Raw genomic sequence first — 24,881 nt, 5'->3', positions numbered from 1 at the left:
ATCATTTTATTGCGTCACTCCTTTATAGACAGCTGACACTAGAGGAACATGCGCAGTGAGCACCATTTGGTGGAGCCACCGACATCCGATCCCAAGAACGCACTCATGCGACACAATAAAAAAAAAACAAATTCAGCACTGTACAAGGTTAAGGAAGGCACACTAATGCACTGTAGCCCCAATTACTGAATGAAAAATGCTTCCGATAACTCTCGGGCCGTGGTGTCACGGCTTTTTCAATATCGCGGTATCATGAAACATGGGTTTGCACTTGCATATTTTACGATGCTTAGCCAAATAGGAACCTGTGCCTCTTAGTATGGATCGCTCATGTTCTCTAAGGCGCTCGTTAACACTGTGGCCTGACTGCCCTACATGCTCTTTGCCACATGACAAGGGAATCTAATAAACCACACCGACGCTGCAATCTAGAAACTTCGCATGGTTCTTTTCACAATTTGGTTTTTTACTTGTTTTAGAAATACGGCTGCAGAACATTGACAGTTTCTGAGGAGCGGAAAACACTACCGGAATTTGGTATCTAGTGGCGACGTTCTTTAGATTATGAGCCACTCTGTGGCAATACGGCACAACTTCAGGCCTCTTCTTTTGTGTGATGCAGTTACTTTTGGGCCCCTTCCCTTTCAGTTTCTGAAGCAATACCTCCGAGACTGACGTCACCACCACACTTGCGTAACCAGCAGCCTGCAGCCTATTTAACTGTGCAATGAAACTCAGGTTCACAGAGCGATAACAATATTTCATTAACGAAGTTTCTAAACACATCAAAGCAATGGCGCGTTTCACAGCCTTTGAGTGCGCAGAGACGTAAGGTAAAAGTTTCTTACGTGCTAGTGGCGAGTACATACATGGATTCGCACCAACTGATTGTGCTGATCAGTCAACTGTGTTACTCTTGATATCCCGTGCCAAAATCCATGCTGATTGGCTGTTAGTATGACATTCTCTTCAAAATATGTTGTTAGGTATTTTAAAATTATATGCTTTAGTATCTTGGATGATGTACTAGTTAGTGATATTGGTCGGGAGATGGAAGGAGAGTTTGTGTCACCTGATTTATGGATTGGTATTATCTTTGATTTTTTTCCAGTCATCTGGCACACGTCTGGTTGAAAGTTACATGTGACAGATAATGCCAAGATACCTGCTGCACCATTCTGCGTATCGCTTTAAGAATTCGTTCGGGACGTCGTCAGGGCCACTAGATTTTTTCCTGTCTAATCCGAGTAAAAGGATAAAGACTCCTGAGCCAGTTATGTTTAGTTAGTCGATGGTGAAAATTGTAGGAATTATTTGGTGGACAAACCCGCTATGTGCAGTAAATACCGATTGGACGTACTTGTACGCATTAGCTTGAGAAACTGTTTTATCATGGGGTCGCACTTGCATGATTACTTTGCGTGCACGGAAGTCATTCCAAAATCTGTGTGGTTTACCTTTTACGATGTTAGACAAGGTAATATTAAAGTATTGTTTTCTGGAATGCCTTAGTTTGTTTTTAAGTTCTGCCTTGGCGGTAATCAACTTTGATGTCTCGAGCTATTGATTTTAGTCTTCTTTTAAGAACGTCTTAACCATTTCGCTTTTCGTTTTGCATGAATTACCACACATGTAACCCATGGGTTGTATTTCCGCGGTTTTCTTTGTTTATAACTGTATAAATTTCTGCACTGACCTTCATGATGTCCTAACAAATTACTTGTTCGATACCCAAAATCACATTTGTTCTTACTAGGCGATTTGAATTTTCCGAACATAGTGTGGCAAAACGGTGTTCCCTCCCTTAAGCAGTCATTTTCCGAGTGCACCCATTTTTTAGACATCTGCGCTGATTTTAATCTAACCCAGCTGATTCATGAACCCACACGCACTACCAGCACTTCCTTTAATACTTTAGATCTCTTTTTTACAACAGCTCCAGATTTGGTTTCTCCTCCGACATATCCTAAAGGAATCATTGACCACTCGCTTCTCCACTTAACACTTAAGAAGAAAGTTCGCTCGAAGAAAACCGTTAAAACTATATGTGATTACAATGCCGCCGATACCACATCCATTTCAAGTGAAGTAGAATCATTCATTATTGACTACACAATCAACTTTTTTGAACGTACCGTTGAAGAGAACTGGTCATTGTACAACAACAAACTGCTAACACCAATAGATCGCTATGTGCCTAAAAGAAAGATTGTTTCGAGTCCGTCCTCGCCATGGTTTACTGGAATTCTACGCCATCTGCGCAACAAAAAGAAACGTATTTTTCGTCGCGCCAAGCAACTCACCTTCCCGAACGCTGGGCTGCATATCGTTGCATTCACGCACAATATACTATGGCTATTACAAATGCAAAAAAGATTTTTTTCGATAACACCCTCCCATCACTTTTGCAGTCTAATCCACGTAAATTCTGGAATATTGTAGGTGGCAAAGAAAGCAAAACAATCCAACTAGCCCGTTCTGACAATGTCGCAATCCCTCCGAACCAGTGCTGTTCCGTTTTGAATGATGTATTTGATTCCGTTTTTCACAAGTGTGCTCCTGCCACTCTACTGCCGGTAACTAAATGCTCTTATTTACCAATGAACTCCATTTATATAGATTGGGTCGGCATACAAAAGTTGATTGAAAACCTGAAAGTATCTTCTTCATCAGGTGAAGATTCAATTAACTGTAAAATGCTTCAAATTACTGAACCATATTCTTCCATTATGCTTTCGATGCTCTTTTCCCAGTCTCTAGGTTCCTCAGTTCCTCCAAGCGGTTGGAAGGTTGGCAAGGTTGTGCCGCTCCCTAAAACAGGTAGGACTCATTCCCCCGATAACTGTCGTCCTATATAACGGACAAGTATACCATGCAAAATATTTGAGCATATTATACATTCTCATCTAATTGATTTTCCTGAGTCTAATTTCTTCTTTTCGACTGAACAACACGGTTTCAGAAAAACATTTTCATGTGAAACGCAACTCGTATGTTTTACTAATGACCTATTTATCCATACTGATATAGGATTCGATGTAGACTGCGTGTTTTTGGACTTTGCAAAAGCTTTCGACACTGTTTCACATGATGTCCTCTTTCTTAAACTTAGCATCCTTAACATTGACCCTACTTTACTAAACTGGATTAAAAGCTTTCTGTCTAATCGAACTCAATACGTTTCAGCTAATGAATGTTCATCCTCTCGCACTTCCGTAACATCGGGTGTACCACAGGGATCGGTACTGGGACCTGTGCTTTTCCTGATTTACATAAACGACCTTCCTAAATGCATTTCCCATTAATCTATCAGGCTTTTTGCAGATGACTGCGTCATTTATCGCAAAATAACTAACCACACTGATTCTGATAAGCTTCAAGACGATCTTAGAAGCATATCCAACTGCTGCGATAAATGGCTCATGCGACTAAACGTTAATAAATGTAAAACAATGCATGTATCAAGCCGCACTAACACTGACAACACGCGTGTTTACTTACTTCATGATACTTCTCTTGAATCCGTCAACTCGTTCAAATACCTAGGTATTTCACGTAACTTATCATGGCATACGCTCATCAAACACGTCACTAATAATGTTAACCGGGTTCTTAGATACCTGCGTCGAAATTTCTCGGCTGCGTCTATGCCGATAAAACTTACCCTCTAGAGAACATCAGTGCGACCAAAGCTAGAATATGCATCCACCTTATGGGATCCCCATCAAATCACACTGATGAACACGCTAGAATCCATCCACAATAGCGCAGCACGTTTCATCTTATCGAACTATTCCCGTTACGCAATTATTACTTCCATGAAAAACACACTTACATTACCGGAGCTTTTATTGCGCCGTAAATGTTTTAGACTGTGTGTTTTCCACAGGCTGTATACCGACAACCCACTATTAAAGGATCAGCTTATTACTCGCCCTTCATGCATTTCACCCCGTTTCGCTCACAAGTTTAAAGTCGGTGTTCCATATTTTAGAACAAGAATGTGTCATGCTTATTTTATTCCTAAAACCATTGCCGAGTGGAACGACCTTCCTCCATCCATCGCTGCCATTTCTGACGTTGCCAATTTCAAGACTGCTGTATTTTCTGCCGTTTTGTAATACCTTTTATGGTATAATTATGTATTGTTTTTTTTTCACTTACCACTCTTTTATGTAATGCCTTCAGGCCAGGAAAGTATCCTAAATAAATAAATAAATAAATAAATAAATAAACAAATAAATTGTTCACTGCAGTCATGTATTACGGTCTTAAACTTAATCCAGAGGGCATTTGCGTCTGCCGAAGGATTACAAGCCATTTACGCAAAATCTGTGAATTCATGTGCCATGTACGTCAAAACATTGGCGTCGTCCAATTTCGCAAAGTTGATGACAGTGCTTTCTAAAGGCCTTCTTTCTATACTAAATGACAGAGGTAGGTGACATATTGGAATATCGTGGTCGGGTATGCCTTCAACAATGCTAGTATGTATTTTGTTTACGAAGAAGTGATCAGAGAGTAGTATTAGATCAAGTATACAACTTGCAGGACCACGTGGGCGTGTTGGCTGAAGTTTAGAATTAAATCATATAGCGCTTGTGAAGTACATGATGAATATTGCATTTTCTTGCAGTTAATTTCTGGAAGGTTAAACTCCCCCATGATGATAATTATTAGGCAGTGACCGTGGCACTGCAGGAACTCATGTACGTTCTTTATGAAGCTTTCGTCCGAGTCAGGACTTCAATAAACGCGGCCTACAATTATGGCAGTGTTGTTGCAGGTAATTCTGCCCAACATGGCATCAGCATCCCTCAGATTTGGCAACGGTTCGTATGCGAGGGATTTCTTTATCAGCAGTGCCACACCACCACCACATGTCTGTCTGTCTTTTCGAATGGCAGACTAATCGGGAGGCACAAATTCGTGATTTAAGACAGCCGAGGGAGGCCACGTTTCAGTTATCGCTACAATGACAGGATTAGGTTGAAGGAGCAGATTTGCAAGCGCGTCAGCCTTATTTAAAGGGAAGCTGAAGAGTCTGTCGATTTCAATAAGACGCTCATATACGGATGCGGGAACCTTATAAACCATGTAGGTAAAATTTGGGTTTTTTTTTTTCAATTAGGAGCGACGTAATCGTCGGTTAAAATTGCGCTGTAGCTCCGGCCCCCGTCGAATGCCGCGCGCTGCTGCTGACGCTGACGATGCGAGCGGAGACTGAAAACCGCGGTGTTGTGACGTCAACTCTAGTGTTTTTTTCCTTCGCAACCGGCGCGACCGTGCCTGACCGTGCTTGTTTCTGCGTGCGTGTCATCGTAATCTGCTTCGATCGACCCTGCATTCCTTTGTTGGTGCGTCTTCGTGTATGTAGAGTGGTAGTCAACGTGCGCAGCATCAACTGAAGTGGTGGGCCGATCATGCCGGCTTTCTGTGCAGCCTACGGTTGTACGAGCACCAGCGGCCGCGACGATGTTGTCTTCCATTGCTTCCCACAAGACAAGACGCTTTTAACGAAGTGGGAGGCTGCTATGAAGCGAAAGAATTTCAAGCCCTCAAGAACAACAGTGCTGTGCTCCAACAACTTCCGTGACGAAGATTATCACGAGAATTTATCATTAAAACGTGCGTTGGGTTTGCCAGTCAAGTCGGCTCGTCTAAGGCCCGGCGCAGTGCCGTCAGTGTTCGCGCACACAAGGAGCTCGTCACCGCAACGGAAGGTGCATGTTTATCTCCCGCCCTTGACGCAGGTTTCGTCGCAAAGCGCCGCTAATTTTCTATTTGCACGTGTGTTGTAAAACAGCCTGCATGCAGCTACCATAACGCACTGCAAATGTAGAGTTTGCATGTGCTGGAAAGCCGGCGCACGCCAGGACGCTACGCTCGCCCCTTCTCTCGCGCACAGCGAAAAACCGACCGTCTCACGTAGCCGACGGAATTCGCCGCCTTTACGACTTCGGTTACGAGTAGTATGCGGATGGCGCACAGATGAAGGTCACTACACGTACTGCAGGAACCGGGAAGCTTTTCACGCGTTTAAACCGTCTTTGTAGATTGCTGACAGCTTTGGAGAGCGCACAAATGCCGACGATCGCATCCCCGCTTACGTTCCACGAGGAGGCATGCAGGAACACAACACTACAGTTGTTTGACCGGAAACGAGCTCACTAGATTGGCGAAAGATCGGCGAGATCACTAGATCGCTTTGCAAAAAACATACTAACCAAAGAGCATTTCCAACACGACGAGATCCCCAGACTTCGCTTTCGTTCGCGTCGAAAGCACTGCTCGCACCAGCATCGTTTGCTTCTTCGAGAGGCCGGCTCTTCACAATGGGCTCGTAGATGTAGGGAGTAACGCCGAACGCCTCAGAAAAACGCAGTCTCTCTAAATTTTCCATTACAGCACCAAACTACCTGGCACCGCGCCTCATGTGTAGCGGCAGCGGTCGGTCGCTAGAGTTGACGTCACGAGGCGCCCGACCAATCACAGGCGGAAACGAGACGCGCGAGCTGGGCGTGTCCGCTGCTGCACCTTTCGTCGAAATAAAATGTATTTGCGCTCAAATATATTCGCTCAATTTCGATACGATATTCGAATTCCAAGGGTTTAAAACCATTATGTACACATGTTCACCCATTTTTTCCGGAAAACCTTTCAGCTTCCCTCTAATATACTTCTCGCGTTTACATTCAATAATGTTAGCTCTTTGGCTGGGCTTGGCTTCGCGAGATTTGACGCTTTGCTCCTGCGTTTTTTTAAGGAAGACTCTCTCCCCGTTGTTCTCGTCCCAAGCGAAAACTTTTTCATTATTGTGAAGCTTTTCTAACGACAAAGAAACGCTGTCATGGTTTTCTCGGTTTCCTTGCCGCTATTCCACAGCATTTTCCACATTTTTCGTGTTCTTTTACAGAATTCTTACCCGATAGACAATCCTGTGTTCTTAGATTGCGCCGTTTCCTAATATCATGGATTTCTGTCTAGAATCCAGAAGCCTAAATATTACTGGTCTCGTTATGTTATGCGCTCGTTTACCGAGACGATGAATTCGCTCTATGGCAATAGGCTGCAAGCCAACCGTGCCTTGGATAATGCTCTTATATACAGTTTGTTCCAGCTTTTCACTGTTTTCACCTTCTGTTTCCGTCAGAGCGTATAATATTAGGTTTGACCGTCTACTGTGGTTTTCCAAGTCGTCCATTCATTTTTCCATTTTCCTTGAGCTCTCATGAATGTCTTCTACTTGGTTTAGGCATGAGGTTGTCGTCGACTCCAAGTTTGACAGAGCATCTAGTTGTTTATTTATACTAGCAAGCCGTCCTTCTTTAATATCCTTGACATCGGCTGCAACTTCCTTCAGAGGCTTTGCGATTTGCACTAGATCAGGTACTGGATTGCTCTCAATGTCTCACGCTAGTAAAATCAGCTCTTTTAACCATATTACTATGTTCAACAAGCATACAAGAAAGCTGCGGGCATGGCAGCACCATCAAGAACGGATCCCTGGAACGGATACAATACTCGTGTTGTCTTCTGACCTGCACGATGAAAACAAACGGATTAGTGACTGCCATTCTGCCGGTTCCACCGTGCCCAGTGTACGTGATGCGAGGAGGCAGGCTACTTATAGGCTCGCTTCCAAGCGGCGCTGGCTGCTGGTGACGTAATTCGTCACACGTGGGCCTTGTCGCGGATGGGGGGCAAGCAGTTCCAAGGTGCTGAACACGCTTTCATCGCCCCTAGAAATGTCATCCACGGATACGAAAAAACGGATGGAGAGCTGCACGATGAAAACAAACAGATTAGTGACCGCCATTCCGCCGGTACCACGGTGCCCAGTGCTTACTTTCGACATTCATTTAAGTGCAACATTCAGTGCAGCATTCTGTCTGAAGTATCGCTCAAATAACTGTCGTACTCATGGCGCTGTCATCCTAATGTCGTGATGCCAAACGCTGTGGAGTAACTTCCGATCTTTGCATGATATAATAGTTCAATATGTAGTTGGAAGCGTTCATTGTACTTCCTTGCGAAACTGCCTCCACAGCCAAGTTAGACACGGAGTTCAACTCAGTGACGGTGATTTCTGCAAATTTCTAAATTTTTTTTTTCGCATTCCTCCGCCATTGAAATACGGCGGCACGGCCCGTAATAGACAGATAATGCAACGCCATTAACGCTTTAAATCTACCCTATTCATGACAGGCAGGTTAATATATTAAAGTGACTTTCTCTTTTGAAAAGAACAGCGAATGATACGTATATATGAAACCTGTTACCGCAAACACATGTTCTGCTTCCAGAACAAGCGTTCTAGAAAGACTGTGTGCTCTTCGTACTTAATTATTGTAGAAGTTTCATTCCGTTTACGCCACTCGCCGCAAACGTTCCAAAGAAATTGTCACAAGCACCTTTCATTGCGATACATCGTAGAAATTTGTGGATCAGTAATATCTCAATAGCAATACGTTAGCAGGCGTGGTGGGCCAAGCATCAAAAATAGTGATGGGCCAAGCATCATGAGCCTACTTCATGTTCTGGTGCTTTTAGAATACAGACATTGAAATCGAAACGGGCCTTGCTGCCCTCAAAACTTCTTTATTTATTACAAACATTTTATAGCAGCCCACTGTTCCACGAGTGCTGCTCGGTTTATTTTTCCCATATCAGTCTTGGGCAAAACGTCCAGGAAAAAGACACCCCCATAAAGTTGCTTGTGGACAGCCAGCTTTTCTGTAAAGCAAGAATGATAGAGTTCACCACAATCAAAATAGCATCGTAAAGAAATATGGACAAGAATTAGTGCAGAACCTTCAATGTTGATAATGTATTAGGATTTTCTATCACTTCGCTTATGCATTTATTGATCTTCTTCTGTCTTTCTAAAAGCAGCGCAGTGTGTGTAGACTCGTGTGTGTGGCAATATTATTAAACACCCTGCAAATTGATGGTCTGGGAGCAACACCCACGCTGCATTGCCACGCTGCGCGCAACAGAGACGGTCTGGCTCTCGACTGCTTCCCGCACTTGCTGGAGGGCCTAAAGTTGGTCCTTGAGATCTGAGCTAATCAGTGCGGCTCTCCACCTAAACCGAATTCTTTTTAAAAAGAGGAGATGCAAGGTAGCTAATAAGGCATTGTATTCTTCAGCCCAATGCGAACCAACATAGCTGCTTCTATATGAAGGTCGGCGTCGCGCACAAGATTCGTAGACTTCGCTACAAAGAGCATGTTTTGATTTTTGGCAATAACTATAAAGATATGTCCTGCAAGTATGAAGTGCTCAAAGAATGTTCAATCTGAAAGCCCTGCTAGTCGCTGACGCTGCCGAAAGCGGCAAGGAGCCTGATGAGGTGAAGCTAGTTGTCGTCAGGACGTTCAACAGTGCTAGAGATATCCACGATACTGACACAATGCGCCAAGTTAGCATCACAAGCGTACACCCCTACTGTACTGGCATACACAAAAATAGTAAATTCCTTGATGAAATTCAATACGTTAATACGCGCGTGTTGAAACATTGCTGTTCAGCAAGAACAAAAATGTTTCGGGAGTGAATGATTGTCTTATATTTATTTCCATATTTATTTTTCCTATTAATCGTCGCAGCTTTTGCTTTGTTTATATCACAACTAGAGGTGCATAATTCTTGTTCTTGGGACCATGGAACTCCCTATCAGCATTGTACACAGGACAATTTTAAACCAGGAGCAACCACTGCTCCTGCCAATGCTATGGATAAACCACGGAACCACACAAGAAGTTTGGACCACGGAGCGTATCTCTCGGTCTAGCTTATCAGCAATGACAAATCGCTCAGGTTACGTCTGCATTTACGGGAGTCTTGTAATGACATGGTTAGTGTCGGGTGCCCCTGCTACGCGACCGTGTGCATTTGGTTGCACGTGCACGAGGTCTCACGTGAAATGTGCTTTAATGTGTGGTGATAGATCTTGGTGCGGTAAGTTGGATTTTCCTTGAGGAGCCATGACTCAATTACATGCATAACACCAGGTTTATGTACAGACATTCTTCGGAACTGCTTTGCAAGCTGTGTGGGTGCAGCTCTTGCACCAACAGCATAGCCGATTGCGATGTATTATATTCCTACACGATTTCCACGCGCAGGTTCCTCAATTCGTGAAGTTGGCGCGTGGGAGAAAACAAAAACAGAGCATCGCAACACGTTTCTCGAAGCATAAGCTGGAATTCAAGCTTTGGGCGCAAAAGCACTAGATTTTTTATTTTACAAACAAGTTATGAGGCAGCTCTATTAGCTAGCTAAATACACAGAAAAGAAGAACTTGTCTTTTTTGGCTAATACAGCACCAAATTTTTGAAGCTTATGTAATTAAAACAAAAAGCACAAGTTTAGTAACTCAAGGAAGGGATTTATATTTTAGCCCATAATTCTATCTACTAAAATTGCTGAACGTTAGAAATGTCCCCAAACAAAATTCTAATTTATAACTCATGAATGAAAACATCTAACACAATTCTGTCAATTACATCTGTAGGTACATCTAAAGCTGACGTATTTATGTATTTTGCATTGCTCTGTATCGTACCAATTATATGCAAGTCGATGTGCTGCTAAACCCTGTAAACATTGGAATTTGTCCGCTTTCAATGATCTAGTTCATGCAGTTCACAGAACTGCGATATCTGTTCTTGGTGCAGAGTTACTAATTCGTAAAATTTCTGCTTGTACTTTCTTCCAGCTTAGCGATTTTAGTACAAATATCCAGACTCAAGATAAGATTTCCATTCAAATAGCCACTAAAATCGAGCTTTAGCTCATTTGAAGCGCAATAATGTTTATCAATGTTCGCCAAAGAATTTTTCTGGACAAGCATTTCTGCGTTCTATGTGTATATGAATAGGTGGCCTCAGAGTTAGGCCCGAGCTGAGGCCACCTCTCACGTGCTGTGATACACACCACAACTGTAGATCGCTTCATACTAGTGCAACCTACAAGCTACTAGCTATTTGACGGTTCTGCGGCAAGAGAAAATAACAAAGTAATTTTTTATTTAATTATAAGAAATTTCTAGGTTTCGGTTAGCACAACAGCTCGGTAAACTTCATTGGCCCAGGAGGAGTATACCACATAAACATTATTCTCAAGAGGTATTTCGCACATACGCACATGCTGTGTCATTCTGCAAATGGTTCAACCTAGATACCCACTGAGATAACTAAGTTGATATGGCGGTGCGTGGCTGAGCTGGAGGTCGTGGGTTTGATCCCGCCCGCGGTAGCCTTATGTTGAAGGGGGCGAGATGCAAATGCACGCATGTATTCCGATAGAGATGCACGTGCAAAAACCCCGTATTGTAAAAAGTATACCGAAGTTCCTGACTACGGTGTGCCTCACGGCCATATCCTGGTCCTGGCACGTAAAACCCAAGAATTTCTTCACTAATAAATTTAAGCTGGAAAGGTTAAGAAGGCTTAGCTGGGAAGGCTTGGGAGTGAGGATCAACGGCGAATAACTCAGGGACTTTAAGTTTCTAGAAGACATTGTCCTTTACAGCAAAACAGGGAATGAATTACACCAAATGACTGAGAACCTTGGAGAAAGTGCAAGAGTGGGGTTGGAGATTATTGTGCAAAAGACGAAGATAATGCCTGGCAAGGGAAAAATAGTTCAGGATCGCTAGTCAGCCTCTAGAGTCCGAAGAGAAGTAGGTTAAGTTAGGTGCATTACTAACAGGGTACCGTGATCATAAGAAGGAAATTTACAGAAAATTTAAATGGTTTGAAGTGCCTACGGCGGGCATATATCCTAATAGCTTACCACTAGGAAGTGTAGAATTTCTGTATTATACCGGTGCTCACATGTGGGGCTGAAACTTGCAGACTGACAAAGAAGTTCGAGAACAAGCTAAGGGCGGCGCAAAGAGCGATGGAAGAGAAATATTAGGCGTAACGTAAAAAGAGAGGAAGAGAGCGGTGACGAATGAGAGAGCTCACGGTGATAGCCGATATTCTAATTTACATTAATAGAAAAATGGAGATGGGCAGGCCATGTAATGCGTAGGATGACTAACATGCGAATCATTGAAAATACGGAATGGGTGCCAAATGAAGGGAAGCGACGTCAAGGACGGCGGAAATGAAGGTGGGCTGATGGAATTATGAAATTTACAGGTGCGAGATGGAATCGGTGGGCGCAGGACCTGAGTAATTGGATATCACAGGGAGCGGCCTTCGTCCTGCAGTGGTCATAAATGGGCTGATGATGACGATGAAGATGTTGGTGAAACTTAACCTATTATTTCCGCCACTGAAACTTGAAATGACAGTTTGATGTAATTGTGCAGTAACCTTAAGCTAACTAAGTGTAAGCCCCATATTTTCCAAAACTCACTTAGGCTATGAAAAAGTGAGGTACAAAGAGTTAGTTAAAAATGCTTAGACGGTTGTCGCCAAGGAGAGAAGGTCCCTGAACTTCGGATAGGACACATGACAGAAAGAGCCAAGGAACACTGCGTCATTTCTCATTCGAGTGCAGGCGACGCCCTCCACGTCAGAATTAAAGTGAACCGCTAGATCAGGAAATTTCGGCAATGGAGCCTTGTTAGTGAAGATGGTGAAGGTAGTTGTTGCATGGCACCATAAAAAATATTTCGGAAGGCGCCATAAGTAAAATATATTCGAAAGAGAACTAAGCTAAAATAGCGAGGCTAAAACAAGGCACGTGTCCCCGTATTTTCTTTCTATGGATTTGTAGTTCGCACATGGGACGACTGGAACGGATCCGTGCACATGAAGCAGCTCTATACGTATTTTAATCACCGTATTGTGTGGTTTTTGTCAAGCTGCCCACGTCAAGGGTCGTTACCAACTCGCCTAGCAAACCGAATCCGCCATTCTGCCGATCTTTGACGCGAAAGCTCGATTGTTCGCACGCACGTGTGAAGTAGATTTAGGCACTCTCTAAAGATATACCTTTATTTTGATCCGCATGAAGCTGTGTTTTTAGAAATCTTCTCCGTCTTAGCTTCCGACTCCCCTACTATGCCTAGACTATCAAAAAGCATGAATAATTACATGCAATTCATAATGGGCGCAGATGTATAGCCATACCTGCGATGGTTCTTTTCATCTTTTCCGTCAACTCCGAGGTACAACAGGTCGCGGGATTTTCCTTTAGCACTACAACAGCAGCTGGTGCTTCGCCGTACTGAGCCTGCGGTATTCCGACCACTGCAACTTCCGCAATGTCTGCCGAGTGCTCCTGAAGAAGCAGTTGCTCGAGTTCAGCCGGGACAACCTGGTTGTCCATGCACTTGATTAACTCCTTCATCCGCTGGACGAAATGAAAGCGTCCATCTTCATCATAGTAGCCAACGTCTCCTGGAAAATAACAATTCAACAAAGAGCGCGACGCTTGTTGGCAGACCTACGGGAATCCTGATGTGTGCGGTGATGGTAAATGAACGTAGGTGAAAAAAAGTTCTACCTCCTGAAAAGTAATCCTTTCTTTTATTATCTAATATTAGAGTGCAGCTTTTAAGCACCCATTCCTCCTGCGAGCGTCGGCGTCAGCGGAGTAACGGAGCGAACGACCACAGCGAAAGATGGAACAGAGAGCGCGGAGCGACGTATGAAAGACGCGAGCCACGAACGGCGGCGACCAAGGCAAGCAGCTGTTTCAATGCCATGCGTGCGGCAAACTGGGGTCACGCGGACCCGCCCGACCGTTCGATGCGTAGTCATGTCTAATCTAAGCCGGACCGCTCGTGTCCTACTATCATCTGCTCGCGACCGCTTTCGATGGCGCCCGTTTGACTTGCTTCCTTGGCCTCGCTCGCCCATTTTTCGATTGTCATAGTTTGCGATTACTTTTTAACTTTTATTGTGTATACGACGATATACGCCATGACTTGCGACATAAGTTGTATAAAAAGGAAAAGCTGCGCACAAACTACGGCACCTACAAGCTTGATTACCTAATACCAGATTTCTTACACAAAGAACCTAATTCATTGTCCATTATCGAAAAAAGCACGGCTGTCCACGCCCTGAAAAAAACTATGCATACCTACCTATTATCATTCAGGTAGGGACGGACTATGTAGGCAAATGATCACCTTTGTTTTACGGAATTTTTGTTATGTATTCAATGTTGTTCATTACATCGTCTAGTTTTTCTATAAATACTCTTGAAGTCATCATATTTTACACATATTGCGTATCCTTGCAGTTTTATGTGGTTTCCACAAGTTTGTTAACTTTCTTAAACAATGAATTGCTGTTTTTTGACTGTTCTCTTTTTTGTATTATTCTCGCTGAGTGTTTGTTCTTAAGGGTAGCTGGTGCTTTGTCAGGCATTTATTTGCCTTTTCGGCAGCGTCCACGGGAAATCTGTACATGATTGTCCGAACTAAACAAATTTCAAACTTCAAACTTCAAATCGTGCTGCACTTTCTAGAGGCCACGGGGCATCAGCGATTAGAGTGAAACCTTCGACAAGCAACGTATAAAAGCCGACGTGTTTTACCCGCAGAAAAGCTGTTCCACGCATGCCGCCTCTGCTACGTGCCTTTCTCGAATTCTTCGGCTCAATATATCGCGAAATCAAAACACGTATGGAGTTGCGCGCCGATTTCAAATAAGGGAGTATGGTAATCATGGGTGAATATTTTTCCGCTCTTGTTCATAATTTTCAGAAATATACTTGGGCAAAGCATCACGATTGCTTTGGGCCGCCAAGCATTAATTCGTCTGCTGTAGAGATATTCTCGAGGTTAAAAAAGCAATAAAGCTTTAATTGCATAGAGCCTGTTTTTGATGCACAAGTCTACTTTTGCGGAACAAAATGTGCATGCTAAGGTTGTCATGAGTTTCTCGTATAGGTCTCCCTTCAACCATCGCATTTGCGACTTCAGAGAATTATTTGTATTTGACAACCTATCTACGAGAAGTTCAAACAAATTCTCGTTTCTTAAGCGCAGCGTACCTCCTACCAAGGCGTCACAGCATGTCATGTCTGGGCATTATGACGGGTCAAGGAGTGAGAAAAACACAAGGAGTGTATCTCTCTGTCCCACGTCCTCTTTTAGTCCATGTCTTTCACGCTGATTTACTATTGCTAATGTTGACCCAACTATGTTAATATTTTATTATGGCCTAGCCTTGGTTCATCATCATCAGCCTATTTTTTATTCACCGCAGGATGAAACCCTCTCCCTGCAATCTCCAATTACCCCTCTCCTGCGCCAACCAATTCCAATAGCACCTGCGAATTTCATAAGTTCATCAACCCACCAATTCTTCCGCCGTCTTCGACTGCACTTCCCTTCTCTTGGCACCCATTCTGTAACCCTAATGGTCCACCGGTCATCTAACCTGCACACTATATAACCTGCCCAGGTCCATTTTTTCGCTTGATGTCAAATAGAATACCGGCTATCCCCGTTTGGTCTCTGATACACACCGATCTCTTCCTGTCTCTTAACTTTGAGGCAAACATTCTTCCTCTTATCGTTATTTGCGCGAGTCGGAACTTGGTCGAGATTCTTTGTCAGTCTCCAAGTTTCTGCCCCATATGTTAAAACCGGTAGAATACATTGATTGCACACCTTTCTATTCAATGATAACGCTAAGCTTCCAGCCAGGATCTTACACTGTCAGTCATATATGCTCCAACCTATTTTGATTCTTCTGTAAATTTCCTGCTCATAATGAAAGTCCCCTGTGAGTAATTGAACAAGGTAAACCTACTCCTTCACAGACTCTAGAGGCTGTGAATTCTTGTTCGCTTGCCTGGCTGTTGATCATTATCTTTGTCTCCTGCATATTAACCTTCAAACCCACTTTTACACTTTCTCTGTTAAGGTGCTCAATTTGTAACTCGTCCCCAGTGTTGCTAAACAGGACAATGTCATCTGCAAGGTTGCTGAGATATTCGCCGTTGACCCTTACTTCTAAGCTTTCGCGGTTTAGTAGTTCGAATATTTCTTCCAAGGATGCAGTGAATATCATTCGAGAGATTGTATCTCCTCGTCTGATCCCTTTATAGGTATCTTCCTGCTCGTGGAGAATTAAGTTAGCTGTGGAATCTCTGTATATACTTTTACCAGATTTATGTAAGTGCCCTGAAATCCTTGATTACGTTAGCGCCTCTATGACTGCTGGTATCTCTGCTGAATCAAATGTTTTTTTGTAATCTGTGAAATTCATATAGGGAGGCTGATTGTACTCTGCAGATTTCTCGATTACCTGCTTCAGGAATGGATGTGATCCATTGCAGAGTATCACTTCCTGAAACCACCTTGTTTCCTTGGTGGACAGAAGTCCAGTGTTACGCGTATTCTATCTAGGTGAATATTTTATATAGTACTGGAAGTAAGCTAAATGGCGTATACTTTTATATTTGTTTGATGTCTCACTTTTTGTGGATTAGTGTAATGTTGGCATTATTCCAGATCTCTGGGGCACTTGAAGTCCTTAGACGGTTCGTGTAAAGTGCCACCGTTCTTTCATGGAATATGTCTCCCCCATTTTAGATTAAATGCACTGGTAGTCCATCTTCTCGTACCGCATTTCCCCGTTTGGTGTCCTGCAAGGACCTTCTAAATTCTTCACAAGTTATCGAAGGAACATCCGTAACCTGTTCATTGTGTACTGGAGAAGAACGAGCAGCTGGCACTGCATCGAGAAAGACGACGACAACGTGTGACTGGAAGCCTTGTGCCTATGTTGCCGAAGCTCTGTGTCCTCTCGCTACGTGCGCTGCTATTCTACCTTTTAATCAATTGAACTATAACGCCTCTTGACATTTGTTGGACGTCCTGGGCCCTTCCCAAACCTGGAACTCCGCAGCCGGACAATCCCCGCCGTTTCTGCCATGCCTCAGGACGCCACGCAGCCCGATCCTCCCCTGGCATCGCCTGTCGTCGGCTCCGGTGCACTACGCCAACGAGATCCTCCGGTATTCAGCGGCAACGACGACCATGACGTGGAGGATTGGGTCTCGTCATACGATCGCGTGAGTGCGCATAACAAGTGGGATGACAAAGCTAAACTGACTAACGTGATCTTCTATCTTTCTGGAGTCGCTAATCTCTGGTTCCGGAATCATGAATACAACCTCTCCACCTGGACAGCATTTACCTATTGTTTCAAAGAAGTCTTCGGTTGCCCTGCTGTGCGCAAGCTTCGCGCAGAACAGTGCTTGTGTGGTCGCGCTCAGCAAAAGGGTGTAAACTTCCCCAGCTACATTGAAGACTTAGTTAACCATTGCCGGCGCATTAATCCCGCCATGCCCATTTCTGAAAAGATAAAGAATGTCATGAAGGGCATAGAGGATGACGCCTTCCATATGGTCTTGGTGAAAAATCCTCAAACGGTTGACGAGGTCATTACACTATGCCAGAGCTACGATGAGCTCCGCAAACAACGCCTTACCACGCGCCGAGCTGCCGCGCCGGACTACACGGTTTCGGCTTTAACTGACAGTTCCAGTGCTGCTCCCGCCCACTCTTCGTTCCTCGACCAAATCAAGCAATTCGTTCGCGAAGAAGCTGCGCGCCAACTGTCACTGCTGCCTGCTACCCAGTCGTCTGAGTCTTCTTTGTGCCCGGAACGGCGGCGCGTCATCCATGAAGAAGTCAGCGACACGTTACCTCTCGCTGATCAGCCACCTTCAGCGACGGTTCCGCTCACGTACGCTGCCGTCGTCGCCAGGCCAAGACCTCCGCCTGAAGTGGCGCATTACATGCCAACGAGCGGCTTCTACGCCTCACCTTCTGCAGCGGCGAACTTCTTGCCCAGAAGCGGCTTCTGCGCGCCTCCACAACCCCTACGCCCAGCTCCGAACAGTGCACCGCTACCTAGGCCGCCTGTTGATAATCCGTGGCGTACCGAAGACAACCGGCCGATCTGCTGCGCGTGTGGCTTTGCTGGCCAGGTGGCACGGTTCTGCCATCGGCGAGCTTGGTATCCTCCCGATGCTGTGAGACTTCGAGGGAATGCTCCTGACTCCCACAAGATCCGCTTGTGGGAATGCTATTCACCACAAGATCCGCACTTCGCTCCTTCATCTCCTGTTACCCAAAGCTTCAGCACTCGTCGGTTTCCATCTCCCCATCGACGTTCCCTGTCCCCCATCGTCCGCCGCCCTCCAGCTGTGGAGGAAAACAAAAAGGCGCCGTTCCAGAGGCAAGAACTGCGATCTCTTCGAACTGCTCAAGCCCTCGTTTATTCCCTACGAACGTCATTGAAGTTTTTGCCGAAGGTGTCGCCATTCACGCGCATTTCGACACGGTTGCCGCAGTGTCCGTGATTGCGAACCAGCTTCGCCGTACGCTCCGAAAAGTCGCGACGCCGTTTTCTGCCATTTCGCTACGTACAGCAAGCGCTGAGCCAATTGAGCCTTTATGAACTTGTACCGTCCGTGTCGCCAATAAAGACACTTTATACCACATTGCATTTGTTGTTCTTCCACGCTGCTCTCATGTTATCATTCTAGGATGGGACTTCCTCTGATCTCATCACGCTATTGTTGATTGTGCCCGCGCAGAACTTGCGCTGACTCCATTTTGCGGCAGTCTTTCTGAAGACTTGCCTCCACCTTCTGCTCGAGTGTTCGTCGCCACCGCCACTGATACCCCTCCTTTCTCTTCCGCCCTTGTACCCGTTTGCTGTGCTGCTTTCTACGATTCCACATTTCTTTTCACGCCATCTCAGCTTGCTGCACGCCATCATCCCTTCTTGCTTCCGTTTGCCCACCTTCCCTTTCGCCAGGGCTCCAGCGCACTTTACGTTTCGAATCCATTTTCGTGTCCATCAAGCTTACATCATGGCGAGTGCCTCAGTTTTGCAGATGAATTCGACACGAGCTCTGTCTACGATGTGCCTGATGACTCGACTCCTGTTCACGTTGACTCCATGACTCTCCCTGTCTCTGCGCCTCCGCCTGCATGTGACCGAGGGTTTGCTCCGTCTATCGACCCAACCTCACTCCGAGTAGCGCACGCAGATCCTCGACCTCCTTAACCGATTTCGAACTTCTTTCGACCTCCAGAAACAATGTTTAGGCCGTACCTCCACAGTCGTTCATCATATCGATACCGGCAGCCACGCGCCGCTGCGCCAACGTCTATACCGTGTGTCCGCGACGGAGCGCCGTGTCATCGATGAGCACGTAGGAGACATGCTCCGACGCGGCGTGATACAGCCATCCCACAGTCCTTCGGCTTCTACGGTAGTGCTGGTCAAAAAGAAAAATGGGACAATTCTTTTTTGTGTGGACTATCGACGACTCAACAAGATAACCCGGAAAGATGTCTACCCTCTTCCCCTTATCGACGACGCACTGGACTGCTCCGTGGCGCTGAATTCTTTCCGTCCTTAGTCTTACGATCCGGTTATTCGCAGGTCCCGGTGGCTGATGCAGACCGTCCGAAAACGACATTTGTTACGCCTGACTGCTTATATGAATTTACCGTGATGAACTTTGGCCTCTGTAATGCGCCTGCAACTTTTGAAAGAATGATGGATAACATCCTCCGGGGCCTCAAATGGCAGATATGCCTTTGTTATCTCGATGACATTGTCATCTTTTCCCCGGACTTTTCTTCTCACCGGTTCCAACTCACACGCGTACTCACTTGCCTTGCCGATGCTGGATTCAAGCTCAGCTTGAAGAAGTGTCGCTCCGCCGCCCGACAGCTTGTCATCCTTGGCCACGTTGTTTCGAAAGATGGTGTGCTACCAGGTCCAACCAAACTCCAATCCTTTGCCGAATTTCCAAGACCAAAGACCACAAAAGAACTCTGCAGCTTCATCGGATTATGCTCATATTTTCGTCGTTTCATCCGCAACTTCGCCACCATAATAGCGCCTTTGACACAGCTTCTCGCGGGTAACCACGACCTCATGGCTTGGCCGCCAGTTTGCAATGCTGCATTTACGACGTCGCGCCGTCTTCTTACCTCACCCCCCATACTTCGACATTTTGACCCCAGCGCACCGACAGAAATACCCACGGATGCCATTGGCATCGGCATTGACGCTGTTCTTGCACAACGAAAGACTGGCTTTGATGAATACGTTGTTACCTTCGCTGGCCGCGCACTCACGAAAGCGGAAGCTAACTATTCCATTACAGAAAGAGAATGCCTGGCTATCATGTGGGCCATAACTAAGTTTCGTCCTTACCTCTACGGCCGCCCGTTCGAAGTCACCACGGACCACCATGCACTCTGCTGGCTGTGGTCCTTGAAAGATCCTTCAGGTCGCATCGCTCGATGGGCGATTCGCCTCCAAGAGTACGATATTCGAGTGCTGTACCGCTCAGGACGTAAACATTCGGCCGCGGATGCCTCGTCTCGCTCCACAGAGTCAGGCAAGCCCAATTATCAGAAAGTACGAATATGCGAGTCCTCCCTCACTGCCACGGATATGCTTTAGAGCAGCAGAAGGATCCATGGATTGTTGCTATGCTGGCTTTTCTGTCAGATCCATCAGCGCCTTCTACTGGCCACGCGTTGCGTCACCAAGGATACCACTTTGCTGTTCGTGACGGGCTCCTGTACCGCCGCAACTACCTCTCGGACGGGCGCAAATGGTTATTCGTGGTTCCTCAGCATCTACGTTCGGACATATGTGCAGCGTTTCACGATGACCCGCAATGCGCACATGCAGGAGTACTAAAAACATACGTGCGCCTGCGAATTCGTTATTACTGGCGTGGGATGTACCGATTCGTCCGCCAATATGTCCGCTCCTCACTCGCCTGCCAACGCCGCAAGAATAGCCCACATGCCTTAGCTGCTCCACTGCAACCATTGCCTTGTCCAGGCCGGGCCTTTCGCCGGGTTGGAGTTTATCTTTGTGGGCCCCTTCCGAGTACTTCAGATGGCAACAGCTGGGTGATAGCGGCGTTAGACCATCTAACACGCTACGCCGAAACTTCGCCTCTGCCCAACGCAACCACGCGGGGTGTTGCCGGGTTCCTTCTGCGTAACATCATACTTCGCCATGGAGCCCCCAGAGAGATGCTGAGCGACAGAGGCCGCGTCTTTCTGTCTGATGCTACAGAAGCCCTGCTCAAGGAATTCAACGTAATTCAACGTACTACTACTGCATACCACCCGCAAACTAATGACATGACTGAGCGCTTTAGCCGCACTCTTTGCGATATGTTAGCCATGTACGTCGCATCTGACCAAACCAATTGGGACCGAATTCTACCCTTCTTGACGTACGCTTATAAATACCGCCACACAGACCACAACAGGATTTTCCCCGTTCTTTCTTCTTTACGGACGCGAGCCTTCCTGCACAGTGGACACCATTCTTCCTTATCGCCCTGACACAATGGAGGCTACTACCCTGTCCGAAGCTGCTGCACACGCGGAAGAGTGCCGAAAGCTCGCCCGCACATTTACTTCGGAAGAGCAGCAGCGACAGATGCACCTTCGGGATATTCCCTCCTCTCCCGCGCCTTATGCCCCTGACTCACTGGTCTGGCTTTGGGTTCCCGCTACCAGCCCTGGACTTTCACCCAAGCTTGTTTCCAAGTACCAGGGTCCCTACCGTATCATCAGTCAGACGTTTCCTGTGAACTATTTGGTAGAACCCCTTGAGCTGCCTTCCGATAGCGCCGCCGAGGGCGTGAAGTCGTGCACGTTCAGCGGCTCAAGCCGTACTTTGATCCACCTGTGCTATCTTGCCCATAGGTCGCCGAGACGGCTCCTCTTCTCCGGGGAGGTAATTGTACTGGAGAAGAACGAGCAGCGGGCACTGCTTCGAGAAAGACGACGACAACGTGTGATTGGAAGCCTTGTGTCTGTGTTGCCGAAGCTCTGTGTCCTCTCGCTACGTGCTCTGCTATCCGACGGTTTAATCAATTGAACTATAACGCCTCTTGACAATTGCAACATTAAATGGAGGTATCGTGGCTGCTCTTGGCACTGTGTAAATATGTGTAGAATTATTCCACTGCTTTTATTATATCTTCGAGATTGCTGATGATCTTAAGCTGCTTATCTTTCAGTGCATACAAATTGGTTGTTTTCTATGCCAAGCCTACTTCTCACAAATTTATTATTTCGTCATTTTATTTAGTGCGTGCTCCATCTTTCTCACGTTAAAATTTAGAATATCCCAGATTTCTTTCTTGTTTGTCAGTTTTGACACTTCCGCGAATTCTATCTGATCTCTTGAGTTCGGCACTCATTGTTTGTCGTTTCTTTATAGGGCCCTTTGTTGTTTGGGGGAGCTTACCTACTGGTTCTCTTGGTGCCTTGCCTCCCCATTTCAATTACTTTTGACGGCAGCCTAGTTATGTTTTCATTCATAACCTCTATATTATCTTTATCTTTCTGTTATATGGCTCCATATTTGTACCGACCTGAATTGTCTGCTTTCGCTCTTACTGTATCTAGGTTGGCCTGTTACTTCTTAACCAATTTCACCATTTTTTATCTTCAAATTGAGGTAAATCCTAGGCCTCCACTAATCTACGATCACTGAACTTTACCCTATTTAACACTACTACAACCTGCACTATGCTGCGATCCGCAGAAAAAATGAAATCAACTTCGTTTCTTGATCACCATTAGGACTTTTAGAAGTCCACTTTTTGTTCATAGCTTCCTGTAGAAGGTATCCATTATTTGGAGCTTATTGCTTTCCGCGAATTCTACCAACATTTCTACTCGATTTTTCCTAGAATTGACGCCGTAGTTGCCAATTGCTTGTTCACCAGCCTGATTTAGCCCACTTTTCAATGACGTCGCCATGAGTAAAGTATACTGAGTTCGTTACTTTTCTCATCGCTATTTCAACATCTTCTTAAAACTGTTCTATCTCTTCATCATCGTGAGTGAAGGTAAGAACGTAGGCTTGTGCAACCTTTATTATATATCTGTTATTGAAGTTTATTACGACTACTGCTACCCTCTTATTATTGCTGCACAATTCGCCAATGTTGCCCACTATGTACTTATGGATTGGGAACCCTAATCCGTACTGCTTCTTATCTGGCAGTCCTCTATAGCAGAGGATAAGCCTCATCAGCACATCATAAGCCTCATCAGTTCTTCTAACCTCACTAAGGGTAATGACATCCCGAAGAATGCCTGAAAGTTCATCATTGAGAACTGCTAGGCTAGCTTCACTCGAGAGTGTGAACGTTGCAAGGGTGTGTTTCCATTTTCGTTTGTCAGTAGTGTCGCATCATCAAAGCGAACCTGTTTACCTCTACCTGTCGATGCATTTGAAGCGTTTGTGGGCAAAAAGTCAACAAATCACAGTGGGAGGCACCCGCCGCTGCGTTCCTGGCAGCACCACCAGATGACACTCGTGTCCGCGAATACGCAGAAGCTGAGGCACCGTCGTTGCGGAACGAAAAAAAAGAACCAGAAAGGTCCACTTCGCGTATAGCGTTCGCCGCAATTATCGACCGGTAAAGATTGAGGTTGCATGAACTGAAGTTGACGAAGAGCGGCAATTGTAGAATAAGAAGTAGGGAGTGACATAGCTGCAATCTCGTATGGTAAAGCAGAACCGTTTCGCAATTGATTTTTGTGCTCTGATAGCGCCATGGAAAGGTTATCTACAGTCAGGACTCCAGAGAAGCAGCATGAACACGATGAGCCTCAACAGGAAGAGCAGCTTCGATATTCTTAACCTTCAAAAGATCAATGAACATTGTTTGCATCCTTCCCACGAGGCAACATGCTTAAACAATGACAGGAGCCGACATCGACTGTCACGTGCAAACAAAGAACCTCTCGCTTTGAGGTGACAACCACCGTACTCAGTGGAGCCGGTAACTACCGCAAAAACCACTCTACCTAAACCTGACTTTCACAAGCGGACCATCACGGAGAGCACAGCACTTGATGAACGGCGCCAACGTCGAGGGCTTCCGTGGGTAGGACGTCGATATCATGTTCTCAGATGTTGCGAGGTCGTCCTTGCTCGTATGCAAGGACGACTGCGCAACATCGGAGATAGAGTCCGACAGAAAGGTGCGAAATCATGGGAGGTATTTTGCGAATGATTACGAGAGAGAGTCGAGCACGCGTAAGAATCAACAGGTTCCATAGTTTAGTCACCTGGGCAAACGAAACGCTATAACAGTGGACATGTTTGGTGCAGTTTGCGTCCTGTCGTCTGCAGGCATGTGTCCTGACGTGTCTTGACGCGTACTCAGACAAATAGTGAGCTTCTATATCGGGAGCCATGGTAAAAATCTTAAATAAAGCTTTTTATTTTGCTTCTACTCCCGAACGTACTGATTCCTGTGCCAGAGACATCCCTGGCCTGAACGCTACACCTTGTCGCTACAACCTGCACAACGACGTCTTTCTCAGGCTAGGTTCCTGCTCAAAGCCCGCTACGCTCAGTTAGGACGCCTGCAGAGCTGCGGGAGTCCAGTGAGCGATGAGAGGAATAGCAACATGAATGTACACAGCGGCATTTTGCTCAAGGAGGGCAAGAACCAGCTAAGCGCTTTGTCACACTGGCCCAGCCGATCAAGTGATACCATAGCTTTTCTGGACAACCAAATTGGTCGCGTTCATTGGATCCTTTTTCTTTAAATGCATTTCTATGACATACCCAGTGAGGAGACCTGTCCATCCGTCGGGGACGTAAGACGAATTGCTACACAAAAATTAAGGTAGAGAACAAAATCAACTCGAAATGAAATGCATTTGTGGTGGCTCTTGCACCTACGACCCCACGCTCGCAAGCCGAGTGTCTGAACCTACGGCGCTAAACACGCACGCTAGTAGGATGTGAATCTGTTTTCCACTTGCAGTAAAAACCAGGTGTCTAAGAACAGTTTTTTATGAGCGATTTGTTGCATAATTTGGATATATCGAAATAAAAGCCATCTCTAGGATCACGTGT

At 45.7% G+C, this 24,881-nt stretch overlaps 1 protein-coding gene across 1 annotated transcript in view; it reads right to left on the bottom strand.

The window, feature by feature from the left end:
- The window catches only part of LOC142578449 (putative 4-coumarate--CoA ligase 1), a 234,005-nt gene that overhangs the window by 97,981 nt on the left and 111,143 nt on the right, over nt 1-24,881 (bottom strand). Inside the window, exons 8-9 of the mRNA XM_075687831.1 lie at nt 13,095-13,364; nt 8,617-8,736 (exon numbers count right to left, since the gene is read on the bottom strand). Of these exons, the coding sequence (XP_075543946.1) occupies nt 8,617-8,736; nt 13,095-13,364 (390 nt within the window). The remainder of the gene's footprint in view (nt 1-8,616; nt 8,737-13,094; nt 13,365-24,881) is intronic.

This window comes from Dermacentor variabilis, chromosome 4, assembly GCF_050947875.1.
Source record: "Dermacentor variabilis isolate Ectoservices chromosome 4, ASM5094787v1, whole genome shotgun sequence".
Lineage (NCBI taxonomy): Eukaryota > Metazoa > Arthropoda > Arachnida > Ixodida > Ixodidae > Dermacentor > Dermacentor variabilis.
Note: the sequence above shows the minus strand (reverse complement) of the source record. Positions and strands in the feature narration are given on the sequence as shown.